The sequence below is a fragment of the Arachis stenosperma genome, chromosome 6 (assembly GCF_014773155.1).
Source record: "Arachis stenosperma cultivar V10309 chromosome 6, arast.V10309.gnm1.PFL2, whole genome shotgun sequence".
Lineage (NCBI taxonomy): Eukaryota > Viridiplantae > Streptophyta > Magnoliopsida > Fabales > Fabaceae > Arachis > Arachis stenosperma.
In genome coordinates, this window is record NC_080382.1 from 60,010,741 (window position 1) to 60,025,258 (window position 14,518).

At 41.0% G+C, this 14,518-nt stretch overlaps 2 protein-coding genes and 1 non-coding gene across 3 annotated transcripts; 2 read left to right on the plus strand and 1 right to left on the minus strand.

The window, feature by feature from the left end:
• Positions 1-3,583: 3,583 nt before the first annotated feature.
• Positions 3,584-3,691, plus strand: LOC130937781 (small nucleolar RNA R71). The gene has a single exon (XR_009068981.1). It is a non-coding gene; the product is annotated as a small nucleolar RNA R71 (small nucleolar RNA).
• Positions 3,692-9,023: 5,332 nt separating this feature from the next.
• LOC130934090 (uncharacterized) lies at positions 9,024-9,731 on the minus strand. Its single transcript, XM_057863679.1, has one exon. The coding sequence runs from the start codon at positions 9,729-9,731 to the stop codon at positions 9,024-9,026; it is 708 nt and encodes a 235-aa protein (XP_057719662.1).
• Positions 9,732-13,558: 3,827 nt separating this feature from the next.
• LOC130934091 (uncharacterized) lies at positions 13,559-14,130 on the plus strand. The gene is made up of 2 exons (XM_057863680.1): positions 13,559-13,685; positions 13,847-14,130. Exons 1-2 carry the CDS (start codon positions 13,559-13,561, stop codon positions 14,128-14,130), a joined length of 411 nt encoding a protein of 136 aa, XP_057719663.1.
• The last annotated feature ends 388 nt before the right edge of the window (positions 14,131-14,518 follow it).

Below are 14,518 nucleotides of genomic sequence, written 5' to 3' on the forward strand. Positions count from 1 at the left end.
ATCAAAGAACGGGTCCACCTTAGTGATGGCGGCTCTTTCTTCCTCTTGAAGATCCTATGGAGTGCTTGAGCTCCTCAGTGTCTCTTCCTTGTCTTTGTTGCTCCTCCCTCATGATTCTTTGGTCTTCTCTAATTTCATGAAGGATGATGGAGTGTTCTTGATGCTCCACCCTTAGTTGTCCCATGTTGGAACTCAGTTCTCCTAGGGAGGTGTTTAGTTGCTCCCAATAGTTTTGTGGAGGAAAGTGCATCCCTTGAGGAATCTCAGCGATCTCATGATGAGTGGGGTCTCTTGTGTACTCCATCCTTTTCTTGGTAATGGGCTTGTCCTCATCAATGGGGGTATCTCCTTCTATGTCAACTCCAACTGAATAACAGAGGTGACAAATGAGATGAGGAAAGGCTAGCCTTGCCAAGGTGGAAGACTTGTCCGCCACTTTATAGAGTTCTTGGGCTATAACCTCATGAACTTCCACTTCTTCTCCAATCATGATGCTATGAATCATGATGGCCCGGTCTAGAGTAACTTCGGACCGGTTGCTAGTGGGAATGATTGAGCGTTGGATGAACTCCAACCATCCTCTAGCCACGGGTTTGAGGTCATGCCTTCTCAATTGAACCGGCTTGCCTCTTAAATCTCTCTTCCATTGTGCGCCCTCTTCACATATGACTGTGAGGACTTGGTCCAACCTTTGATCAAAGTTGACCCTTCTAGTGTAAGGATGTTCATCTCCTTGCATCATGGGCAAATTGAATGCCAACCTTACACTTTCCGGACTAAAATCCAAGTAATTCCCCTGAACCATAGTAAGATAATTCTTTGGATTCGGGTTCATACTTTGATCATGGTTCTTTGTGATCCATGCATTGGCATAGAACTCTTGAACCATCAAGATTCCGACTTGTTGAATGGGGTTGGTAAGTACTTCCCAACCTCTTCTTCGGATCTCATGGCGGATCTCCGGATATTCACCCTTTTTGAGTGAAAAGGGGACCTCGGGGATCACCTTCTTCAAGGCCACAACTTCATAGAAGTGGTCTTGATGCACCCTTGAGATGAATCTCTCCATCTCCCATGACTCGGAGGTGGAAGCTTTTGCCTTCCCTTTCCTCTTTCTAGAGGTTTCTCCGGCCTTGGATGCCATAAATGGTTATGGAAAAACGAAAAAGCAACGCTTTTACCACACCAAACTTAAAAGGTTTGCTCGTCCTCGAGCAAAAGAAGAAAGAAGAGAGTAGAAGAAAAAGAAATGAGGGAGAAAGGGATGGCTTTGTATTCGGCCAAAGAAGGGGAGAATTGGTGTTTAGGTTGTGTGAAAATGAAGGAGTGAAGAAGGGTATTTATAGGAGAGAGGGGAGATGGAGTTCGGCCATAATGGTTGGGTTTGGGTAGGAAAGTGGTTTGAATTTGAATGGAAGGTTAGGTGGGGGTTTTGTGGGGTCCACAGATCCTGTGGTGTCAAGGAAAAGTCATCCATGCACCAAATGTTGCTCAAAATCACGTTTTGAGCCATTTCTGGCGTTAAACGCCGGGCTGGTGCCCATTCCTGGCGTTTAACGCCAGGTTCTTGCCCTTTTCTGGCGTTTAACGCCAGTCTGGTGCCCCTTTCTGGCGTTAAACGCCCAGAATGGTGCCAGACTGGGTGTTAAACGCTCAACAGCTAACCTCACTGGCGTTTAAACGCCAGCAACATCTTCCTCCAGGGTGTGCTATTTTTCTTCCTGTTTTTCATTTTGTTTTTGCTTTTTTCATTGATTTTGTGACTTCTCATGATCACCAACCTACAAAAAAGATAAAATAACAAAAGGAAATAGTTAATTATAAAACATTGGGTTGCCTCCCAACAAGCGCTTCTTTAATGTCATTAGCTTGACAGAGGACTCTCATGGAGCCTCACAGATACTCAGAGTCATGTTGGAACCTCCCAACACCAAACTTAGAGTTTGGCTGTGGGGGTTCAACACCAAACTTAGAGTTTGGTTGTGGCCTCCCAACACCAAACTTAGAGTTTGACTGTGGGGGCTCTGTTTGTCTCTGATTTGAGAGAAGCTCTTCATGCTTCTTCTCCATGGTGATAGAGGGATATCCTTGAGCCTTAAACACAAAGGATTCTTCATTCACTTGAATGATTAACTCTCCTCTATCAACATCAATCACAGCCTTTGCTGTGGCTAGGCAGGGTCTGCCAAGGATGATGGTTTCATCCATGCACTTCCCAGTCTCTAGGACTATGAAATCAGTAGGGATGTAGTGGTCTTCAATCTTAACCAAAACATTCTCTACAAGTCCATAAGCTTGTTTTCTTGAGTTGTCTGCCATCTCTAGTGAGATTCTTGCAGCTTGCACCTCAAAGATCCCTAGCTTCTCCATTACAGAGAGAGGCATGAGGTTTACACTTGACCCTAAGTCACACAGAGCCTTCTTGAAGGTCATGGTGCCTATGGTACAAGGTATTGAAAACTTCCCAGGATCTTGTCTCTTTTGAGGTAATTTCTGCCTAGACAAGTCATCCAGTTCTTTGGTGAGCAAAGGAGGTTCATTTTCCCAAGTCTCATTTCCAAATAACTTGTCATTTAGCTTCATGATTGCTCCAAGGTATTTAACAACTTGCTCTTCAGTGACATACTCATCCTCTTCAGAGGAAGAATACTCATCAGAGCTCATGAAAGGCAGAAGTAAGTCCAATGGAATCTCTATGGTCTCATTTTGAGCCTCAGATTCCCATGGTTCCTCATTGGGGAACTCAGTGGAGGCCAGTGCACGCCCATTGAGGTCTTCCTCAGTGGCGTTCACTGCCTCTCCTTCCTCCCAGAATTCGGCCATGTTAATAGCTTTGCACTCTCCTTTTGGATTTTCTTCTGTGTTGCTTGGGAGAGTACTAGGAAGGAGTTCAGTAATTTTCTTGCTCAGCTGACCCACTTGTCCTTCCAAATTTCTGATGGAGGACCTTGTTTCATTCATGAAACTTTGAGTGGTTTTGATTAGATCAGAGACCATTGTTGCTAAGTCAGAGGTATTCTGCTTAGAACTCTCTGTCTGTTGCTGAGAAGATGATGGAAAAGGCTTGCCATTGCTAAACCTGTTTCTTCCACCATTATTGTTATTGAAACCTTGTTGAGGTCTCTCTTGATTCTTTCCATGAGAAATTTGGATGATTTCTCCATGAAGAATTATAGGTGTTTCCATAGGGCTCTCCTAGGTAATTCACCTCTTCCATTGAAGGGTTCTCAGGATCATAAGCTTCTTCCTCAGATGAAGCATCCTTAGTACTGCCAGGTGCATTTTGCATTCCAGACAGACTTTGAGAAATCAAATTGACTTGTTGAGTCAATATCTTGTTCTGAGCCAGAATGGCATTCAGAGCATCAATCTCAAGAACTCCTTTCTTCTGACTTGTCCCATTGTTCACAGGATTCCTTTCAGAAGTGTACATGAATTGGTTATTTGCAACCATCTCAATTAGTTCCTGAGCCTCTGTTGGCGTCTTCTTCAGATGAAGAGATCCTCCCGCAGAGCTATCCAAAGACATCTTGGATAGTTCAGAGAGACCATCATAGAAAATACCTATGATGCTCCATTCAGAAAGCATGTCTGAGGGACATTTTCTGATTAATTGTTTGTATCTTTCCCAAGCTTCATAGAGGGATTCTCCATCCTTCTGTCTGAAGGTTTGGACTTCCACTCTAAGCTTACTCCATTTTTGAGGTGGAAAGAACTTTGCCAAGAAGGCATTGACTAGCTTTTCCCAAGAGTCCAGGCTATCTTTAGGTTGTGAGTCCAACCATATTCTAGCTCTGTCTCTTACAGCAAAAGGGAATAGCATCAGTCTGTAGACCTCAGGGTCAACCCCATTAGTCTTGACTGTGTCACAGATTTGCAAGAACTCAGCTAAAAACTGATGAGGATCTTCCATTGGAAGTCCATGGAATTTGCAATTCTGTTGCATTAGAGAAACTAATTGAGGCTTAAGCTCAAAGTTGTTTGCTCCAATGGCAGGGATAGAGATGCTTCTCCCATAGAAGTCGGGAGTAGGTGCAGTAAAGTCACCCAACACCTTCCTTGCATTGTTGGCATTGTTGTTGTTTTCGGCTGCCATGGGTTCTTCTTCTTTGAAGATTTCTGTTAGGTCCTCTATAGAGAGTTGTGCCTTAGCTTCTCTTAGCTTTCGCTTCAAGGTCCTTTCAGGTTCAGGGTCAGCTTCAACAAGAATGTCTTTGTCTCTGCTCCTGCTCATATGAAAGAGAAGAGAAGCAGAAGATGTGGAATCCTCTATGTCACAGTATAGAGATTCCTTGAGGTGTCAGAGGAAAAGAAAAATAGAAGAAAGAAGGTAGAAGAATTCGAACTTTGATGAGATAAAGTTCGAATTGTGCATTAAGAAGGAGTAGTACTCCATAAATAGAAGGATGTGAGAAGGAGGGAAGAGAGTTTTCGAAAATTAATTAGAAAGATGTCAAAAACATTTTAAAAATTGATTGATAATTTTCGAAAATTGAAAGTGGAAAAGAAATCAAGTGATTTTTGAAAAAGATTTTGAAATTAGAAGTTAAAAAGATTTGATTGAAAACTGATTTTGAAAAAGATTAGTTTAAAGAGATATGATTGAAAAGATTTGATTTAAAAACGATTTTAAAAGATATGTTTTGAAAACAATTTTTTAAAAGATTTGATTTTGAAAATCAATGACTTGTCTAACAAGAAAAGATATGATTCAAACATTAAACCTTCCTCAACAGAAAAGGCAACATATTTGAGATGTTCAATCAAATCATTAATTGTTAGTAAGTATCTTTGAAAAAGGAAAGGAATTGATTTTGAAAACATTTGATTGAAAAGATATGATTTGAAAAAGATTTGATTTTGAAAAGCTTAGAAAACTTGAAAAAAAATGATTTGAAAAACAAAATCTTCCCCCTTTGCCATCCTGGCGTTAAACGCCCAGAATGGCCTCCATTCTGGCGTTTAACACCCAAAATGCTACCTCTTTGGGCGTTAAACGCCCAACCAGGTACCCTGGCTGGCGTTTAAACGCCAGTCTGTCTTCTTCACTGGGCATTTTTGAATGCTCAGCTTTTTCTGTATAATTCCTCTGCAGCATGTTCTGAATCTTCAATTCTTTGTATTATTGACTTGAAAAGACACAAATTAAAAATATTTTTGGATTTTTAATAATCAAAATGCAACAAGAATGAAATAACAATGCATGCAAGACACCAAACTTAGCAGTTTGTATATTACTGACACTATATGAGACACATAAACACTCAAGCCAAAAGAATTCAAAGATCAGAGTAAGAAATCATCAAGAATTACTTGAAGATCCTTAAGATACATGAATGAATGTATGCAATTGACACCAAACTTAAGATGAGACTAGTGTCTCAGCAAGGAACATAACATATTTTTGGTTTTTATGAAATTTTTTTTTTATTTTTTTGTGTTTTTCGAAAATTAAGTGGAAAAAGATATCAAAATTCTTAATGAGAATTCCAGGAATCAGTGCAATGCTAGTCTAAGACTCCGGTCCAGGAATTAGACATGGCTTCACAGCCAGCCAAGCTTTCAAAGAAAGCTTCGGTCCAAAACACTAGACATGGCCAAAGGCCAGCCAAGCCTTAGCAGATCACTGCTCCAAAAGCAAGATTGATAAAAATCAACAAGCTCTTGTGATGATAAGTTGAAACCTCGGTCCAATGAGATTAGACATGGCTTCTCAGCCAGCCAGATTTCAACAAATCATCATGAAACTCTAGAATTCATCTTCAAGAATTTCGAAAAAAAATACCTAATCTAAGCAACAAGATGTACCGTCAGTTTGTCCAAACTGAACAATCCCTGGCATTGTTACCAAAAGCTTGCTCAAAACTTGAACAATCCCCGGCAACGGCGCCAAAAACTTGGTGCGCAAAATTGTGAACAATACTTTTCACAACTCTCATAATCCCCGGTCATGAACTCCAAAAACTTGGTAGTTCAATTCCATGGCATTACACAACTTCGCACAACTAACCAGCAAGTGCACTGGGTCGTCCAAGTAATACCTTACGTGAGTAAGGGTCGATCCCACGGAGATTGTTAGTATGAAGCAAGCTATGGTCATCTTGCAAATCTTAGTCAGGCAGACTCAAATGTATATGGTGATGAACGAAAATAACATAAAAGATAAAGATAGAGATACTTATGTAATTCATTGGTAGGAACTTCAGATAAGCGCATGAAGATGCCTTCCCTTCCGTCTCTCTGCTTTCCTACTGTCTTCATCCAATCCTTCTTACTCCTTTCCATGGCAAGCTCGTGTAGGGTTTTACCGTTGTCAATGGCTACCTCCCATCCTCTCAGTGAAAGCGATTGCATATGCCCTGTCACGGCATAGCGGAATTCAGCTGTCGGTTCTCGGTCAGGCCGGAATAATATCCATCGATACTTTTGCGTCTGTCACTAACGCCCCGCCTGCTAGGAGTTTGAAGCACGTCACAGTCATTCAGTCATTGAATCCTACTCAGAATGCCACAGACAAGGTTAGACCTTCCGGATTCTCTTGAATGCTGCCATCAGTTCTCGCCTATACCACGAAGACTCTGATCTCACGGAATGGTTGGCTCGTTTGTCAGGCGAGCACTCGGTTGTCAGGCGATCAACCATGCATCGTGCAATCAGGAATCCAAGAGATATTCACTAGAGCCTTGGTTGCTTGTAGAACAAAAGTGGTTGTCAGTCACCTTGTTCATAAGTGAGAATGATGATGGGTGTCACGGATCATCACATTCATCAAGTTGAAGAACAAGTGATATCTTAGAACAAGAACAAGCGGAATTGAATGGAAGAACAATAGTAATTGCATTAATACTCGAGGTACAGCAGAGCTCCACACCTTAATCTATGGTGTGTAGAAACTCCACCGTTGAAAATACATAAGCATAAGGTCTAGGCATGGCCGAATGGCCAGCCTCCCAATGATCTAAGATAGCATAAAGCGAAGATAGCTACCAAAGTCCTCTAATACAATAGTAAAAGGTCCTACTTATAGATAACTAGTAGCCTAAGGTTTACAGAGATGAGTAAATGACATAAAAATCCACTTCCGGGCCCACTTGGTGTGTGCTTGGGCTGAGCAATGAAGCATTTTCGTGCAGAGACTCTTCTTGGAGTTAAACGCCAGCTTTTATGCCAGTTTGGGCGTTTAACTCCCATTTGGGTGCCAGTTCCAGCGTTTAACGCTGGGATTTCTTGAGGTGACTTTGAACACCGGTTTGGGCCATCAAATCTTGGGCAAAGTATGGACTATCATATATTGCTGGAAAGCCCAGGATGTCTACTTTCCAACGCCGTTGAGAGCGCGCCAATTGGGCTTCTGTAGCTCCAGAAAATCCACTTCGAGTGCAGGGAGGTCAGAATCCAACAGCATCTGCAGTCCTTTTCAGTCTCTGAATCAGATTTTTGCTCAGGGCCCTCAATTTCAGCCAGAAAATACCTGAAATCACAGAAAAACACACAAACTCATAGTAAAATCCAGAAAAGTGAATTTTAACTAAAAACTAATAAAAATATACTAAAAACTCAACTAAAACTATAAAAAACATACTAAAAACAATGCCAAAAAGTGTATAAATTATCCGCTCATCACTATGATAGGTGCAGAGGAAAGTTTCTTTTTGAGTTCATCAAAGGATACCATACATTCTCTATCAAAATCAAAAGGAATATTTGAGACAAGTAGATTGCTAAGGGGTTTTGCAATCTTTGAAAAATCTTTAATAAACCTCCTATAGAACCCAACGTGTCCCAAAAAGCTTCTGATTGCTTTGACATTGCAAGGTGGAGGTAATTTTTCAATTACTTCCACTTTTGCTCTGTCTACTTCTATGCCATCTCTTGAAATCTTGTGACCAAGAACCACCCCTTCAGTTACCATAAAATGGCACTTCTTCCAGTTTAAAACAAGGTTGGTTTCTTCACACCTTTTTAGCACAAGAAAAAGATGGTATAGGCAATCAGAATATGAGTCCCCAAACACAGAAAGTCGTCCATAAATACTTCTATGAACTTCTCAATCATATCTGAAAAAATGGAGAGCATGCACCTTTGGAATGTTGCAGGTGCATTGCACAATCCAAAAGGCACTCTCCTATAAGCAAATACACCATATGGACAAGTAAATGAAGTTTTTTCCTGATCCTTGGGGTCTACAACAATTTGGTTGTAGCCCGAGTACCCGTCCAGGAAACAATAATACTCATGTCCTGCCAATCTTTCAAACATTTGATCCATGAAGGGTAGGGGAAAGTGATCCTTCCGGGTGGCTTCATTAAGTTTCCGATAGTCAATGCACATACGCCATCCAGTCACCGTCCTTGTGGGTATCAGTTCATTCTTCTCATTTGCCACAACAGTGATTCCTCCTTTCTTCTACTTGTACTGGGCTTACCCAAGGGCTGTCTGAGATGGGGTAGATCACCCCTGCTTGCCACAATTTCAACACTTCTTTCTGAACCACTTCATTCATAGTTGGGTTAAAGCCTCCTTTGTTACTGTCTTGAGGGATTGGCATCCTCTTCAAGTAAGATTTTATACATGTACATTGAAGGACTGATCCCCTTTAAATCTGAGAGTGTCCAGCCTATGGCATCCTTGTGTTATCTCAGCACTTGGATAAGTTCCTTTTTTTGTTCCTTACTCAGACTTGAATTTATGATTACTGGGTAAGTATTGTTAGCACCCAGATATGCATACTTCAAGCTGGGTGGTAAAGCTTTCAGCTCTAGTTTTGGTGACTCTGCATCTTTGTTGTCTGTGGTAGTTGGCATGATTGAGTTCCTCATGGTTGCTTGTGGTAGTTTTCCATCTGGTGCTTGCGCCAACTCAATGTTTTCTTCACATTGTTCTTCTCCCATGACTTCTTGAACTATCTGTTCCATGGTGTCTACCAGCATGTATTCTCCTATGGGTTCCTTGGGGTAACTCATTGCTTTAAAGACGTTGAAGACCATTTTCTCTTTATGCAATCTCAAGACTAGTTCCCCTTCCTAGGATAATTGACGTTTGGCCTCTTTTTCCATGTCTAGCACAACGAAATCAGCAGGGAAGATGAATTCTCCTACTTTCACTAGCAAGTCTTCCACCACCCCATGTGGAAACTTAAATGTTCTGTCAGCCAATTGGAGTGCTATTCTTGTTGGCTTGGCTTCTTCAATCTTCATCCTTCTCATCATACTTAGGGACATAAGATTTATGTTAGCTTCCAAATCACACAAAGCTTTCTCAATAGTGATGTCCCCTATGATGTAGGAGATTTGAAAACTCCCTAGGTCCTTTAGCTTTTGAGGCAACTTCTTCTGTATGATGGAGCTGCACTCCTCAGTCAATACTATGGTTTCTTTTGCCTTACAGTTCCTCTTTTTAGTTATAAGCTCCTTCAAGAACTTGGCATAGAATGGCATTTGTTCTAATGCCTCAGCAAATGGTATGTTGATTTGGAGCCTCTTAAAGATCTCTAGGAACTTAGAGAACTGGCCATCCTTCCCATCTTTTCTCAGACTTTGCGGGTATGGTGACTTTGGCACATAGGGCTTCAAAACTGCTTTTGGTGGAGGTGAAGCTGGAATCTCCCCTTCATCCTCATTCCCAAGTTTTGGTGCAACCCCTTCATGATTATCTTTGCTTGGGGTTCCTTTCTCTACAACCTTCCCACTTCTTAGAGTTATGGCTTTGCATTCCCCTCTTGGGTTAGCCATATCGCTGGGAAATGTGTATGTAGAAAGTGGGATTTTCTTGGATAAAATCCACACTTGTGCTTCCAACTTTGAGATTGCTTTACCTTGATTTTTCAGATTTGACCTGTATTCCTCTTGATTAGCATCTATCTTTCTGTCAGTTTATGCTTGTCTATCCATGAGGGAGGAGACTGCCCCTGAAATCTGGGATGATAGTTGTGCTATTTCAGCCTCCATCCTCTCAAAGTTGCTCTTGATTTCGCATGGTTGCATAGTTGAGGATGGTGCATCCTCATTGAGGTTGTTGTGTATGGGTTGGTTGTTATGATATGATGTGTTTTGTGAGTTATGGTAGGGTCTATGGTTCCCTGTTTGATGGTTGGGGTTGTGGTTGGGATGCTGATTTGATGGATAAGGCTTGTTGTGGTTTTGTTGATTTCCCCACCCAAAGTTTGGGTGGTTCTTCCAACTTGGGTCGTATGTCTTAGAATATGGGTCATATGGTATTCTGGATGAATTGTGCACATAATTAGCTTGTTCCCAGTCACCTTCAGATTCTGATGCATTACTTTCTTGTTGAGGAGTTTGGTCTTGAATGACTGAGGCTTGGTTGGCCTCCATCCTTTTGGTTAAGACTACTATTTGAGCTACAATTGCCTTGTTCTGAGCTAAGAAAGCATCTACAGAGTTGAGTTCTAGCACTCCCTTCTTCTGAGTCCTTTCTGAGGCATAGAAATACTCATTTTTAGCTACAATCTCAATGACATCTATGGCCTCTTCAATGGTTTTCTTTTTGCTAAGTGAGCCTCCTGAAGAATGATCCACTGCCTTCTTTGCTTCATAGGATAGTCCCTTATAAAAGATATGTAGTTGTACCAACTCATTGAACATTTCCGGTGGGCATCTTCTTGTCAGATCTTTGAATCTCTCCCAGGCCTCATAGAGTGTTTCTCCATCTTGTTGTCTGAAAGTTTGCACCTCAGCTCTTAGCCTATTGATTCTTTGTGAGGGGTAAAATCTCGCAAGGAATCTGTTCACAACCTCCTCCCATGTAGTTAGGCTATCCTTGGGGAATGATTCCAACCACTTTGCTGCCTTATCTCTGAGTGAGAAAGGGAAGAAGAGTGGTTTGTAGATGTCTGGGTGTACCCCGTTGGACTTTACAGTATCACATATCCTCAAGAATGTGCTGAGATGTTGATTAGGATCTTCTTGGGCACTTCCTACATATGAGCAATTATTTTGAACAAGTGTATTGAGCTGAGGCTTCAGCTCAAAATTATTGTCATGAATTGTTGACTTTAGGGTACTGCTGCCATAATTTCCTGGATTTTGGGTTGATGTAGGAGCCTAAGACTCTCCTTTCTTGCCTATCATGATTGACTGGGCCTCCCCTGGCATGGTTATGAACATCTTCTTCATGATGATTCTCCATATTCTCCTCCATGTTTGTTTCAAAATACTTTTCATCTTCCTCAGCACCAATGACTCTCTTCCCTATTGCTTCCCTCCTTAATCTAAGGAAGGTCCTCTCAGGTTCAGAATCAAAGGAAGTTGAAGCTCTGCTTTTCCTACCTGTCATACAACCAATCAAGGTAAAAAGCAAGAAAGTAACATAAAACTTGATGACCCGGAATTCACTACTCACATATAATGAATCTGTTCTTTGGCAAGTGCACCAAATTATCGTCAAGTAATAACCCACAATGGAATGGGATCGTATCCACAGAGATTAATTGGATAAAGCAAGCAATAGTTGATTAATTATCCTAGTTAAAGGATTAAATTTTGAGTGATAAGCAACAAGGAAATGTAAATAATATGAAAATAAAGGAAAGCAATAAAGTGCAAGAAAGTAAATGGCAAGGAAAGTAAAGTACAAGAAAGTATAGTGCTAGAAATGTAAAGTGCAGAAAATGTAAACAACCATAAAGTAAATAAAAGAAAGAAAGATAAAATAAGCATTGAATGCTATAATGAAGAACGATTTCAAGTGTGAGAAGGGATTTCAAGCATGGTTTCATGTTTCCTTTCCCAAGATTCCCATAAAATCCAAATACATTCAATCTCTTTTCCAAGATAATTGAATGCTATAATGAAGAACGAAATCCTTTCTAGTAAATCAAAGAGAGATGAATAGAAGAAGAATAATAAAAGCAATCAATCCATTGAAAAACAATATAGCTCTCTTTCCCAATGGAAAGAGTTAGTAATTCATAACTAAATTATTTACAAAGTAAGAAAGAAAAGAGGAGAAATTGATGGTGAATGGAGATGGTCCTAGGACTTCCCCCAATCCAGCATGAGTAATTCTAAGAAACTAAGGCCCTTATATAGGCTCTCCTAAATTACAAACTTAAATGAAATTAAAAGCAAATTACAATGAAATGAAAATAAACTATTCTAGACTCTTCTTATGGCCTTGATTGATTGATAAGTGTGGCTTGAATGAGAGTTGGAGTGGGCTTGATTGAAGGTTAAGGGCTGCAGGGAGAATGACCCACTTTGATTTTGCCCTTTGGAGTATGACCCACTTTGCAACGTTGAAAGTATGGAGTTGGTTGGGCCTCAAAATGAATGTACACTATGCAGTATTATGTATTTTTGGAAAGCCCTGGATGTTAGCTTTCCAACACCTTTAGAATCAACTCATTTGGACCTTTGCTGCTCAAGTTATGCTCATTTGAAAGTGGATAGGTCAGTCTGTCAGGTAGCCCGGCGTGCCACGCCCACTCTCTGGCGTGCCACGCCCATATATTATGACTCTGGCGTGCCACGCCCATATATTATGAAACTGGCGTGCCACGCCCACTCTTTGGCGTGCCACGCCTTAAATGGTGCTCTCTGGCCATTAGAACTGGCGTGCCACGCCCAGAACCCCAAGTGGCATGCCCATTATGAAAATAAAGCTGGCGTGCCACGCCTTCGATATCAAGTGGCACGCCAAGTTTTGCAATGCTGAATTAATGGCCTTTTTCACCTCTGGTTTTAACGTTCACCCTAGAGTGTTATATATTGTTGGAAATCTCTTGATGTCAGATTTCTAACGCCACCAATATCACATCATTTGGACCTCTACAATTCATGTTATGTCCCTTTGAAGAAGAAGAGGTCAGACTGGTAACTCTGTAGTGACGGCTTTTGCTCCCTGTGCTTTCGGGGTCAATATCTTCATCAATTCTAGTGTTTATCATAAAGTGTTATATATGGTTGGAAAGCACTGGATGTCTACTTTCCAATGGCACTAGAATCACCCCATTTGAAGTTGTGTAACTCAAGATATTTTCATTTAAATGAGAGGAGGTCAGGCTGGCATATGCCCCGGCATGCCACGCCCACTTCTTAGCGTGCCACGCCCATAGTGGGGCTCAAAATCACTCCTCTGGAACTTAAGCCTGGCGTGCCACATCCAAAATACCAAGTGACACGCCCTCTTTGACATCTTGGCTTCACAAACTTGGCGTGCCACGCCCATAGCACCAAGTGGCATGCCCTCTTTGAGACTTGGCTTCACAACTTGGCGTGCCACGCCCATAGCTCCAAGTGGCACGCCCATGTGAAATTCTTCAACCTTCTTTGCTGGAATGTTGTCTTCGTGTGCCACGCCCATAGCTTCAAGTGGCACGCCCAGCTTCATATGTTATTTTCATCTCTTTTTGTGGCTCTTTTCACCTGAAATTCAACACAAACCCATTTCAAAGAAATGTACCATAATATATATCATTTAGTTCATGAAATTGCATTGATAAATGAGATTATGCTCTTTTTATGGTTCTTTTAGATAAGAAAAAGGGTACATGATGCGCATTCATCAAGTACGAACCCAGCAACAAGGTCGAGTTTTTGCTATGACTGCTAATGATGCTATGCAATCAGACGCCCTGATCCAAGGTCAATGTTATGTCAAGAATCGATTTCTAACTGTACTGTATGACTTGGGTGCATCACATTCCTTTATTTCTTTAACTGTTGCTCGTGAGTTGGGACTTGATTTTCTGAGTTGAACTTTGATCTAATTGTCCATACACCTGCATCCCAAAATGATTTGACTAGTTTAGTGTGCCTGCAAGTACCATTAACTATTAGAAATAGGACTTTTATACATGATCTAATCTGTTTGTCTCTATATGGTTTAGAAGTTATTCTAGGATTAGATTGGTTATCTAAGTATCATGTTTTCCTTTATTGCTATGAGAGAACTACTGTTATTCCATCTGATAGTTTAGATATTAAACCATTTCTGTCTCATACTTTATATAAGAATTTCGTAAGAGTTACCTTAGATGGGAGTGATTGTGAGGGGTACGTCCTGTTAGCGGCTAGCTTGAATGACAGTGAACTATGTTTAGAACGAATCCGAGTGGTGAAGGAATTTCATGATGTTTTCTCGGATGACATACCTGAGTTTCCCCCTCAGTAAGAGATAGAGTTCAGCATTAATCCAGTACCTAGAATTGGACCAATATCTATAGCACCGTACCGGATGTCACCATTGGAACTTGCAGAGTTGAAGAAGTAGTTGGATGAGCTATTTGGAAAGAAATTTATTCGTCCCAATGCATCACCTTGGGGAGCTCCAGTATTGCTAGTAAAGAAGAAGAATGGTGGAATGAGACTTTGCGTAGATTACCGACAGCTAAACAAAGTCACTATCAAGAACAAGTATCCACTTCCACGGATAGATGATTTGATGGATCAGTTGAAAGGTGCAACTGTGTTCTCGAAGATTGATTTGCGATCGGGCTATCACCAGAATCGAGTGAAAGAGTCAGATATACCGAAGACTACATTTAGAACTCGATATGGTC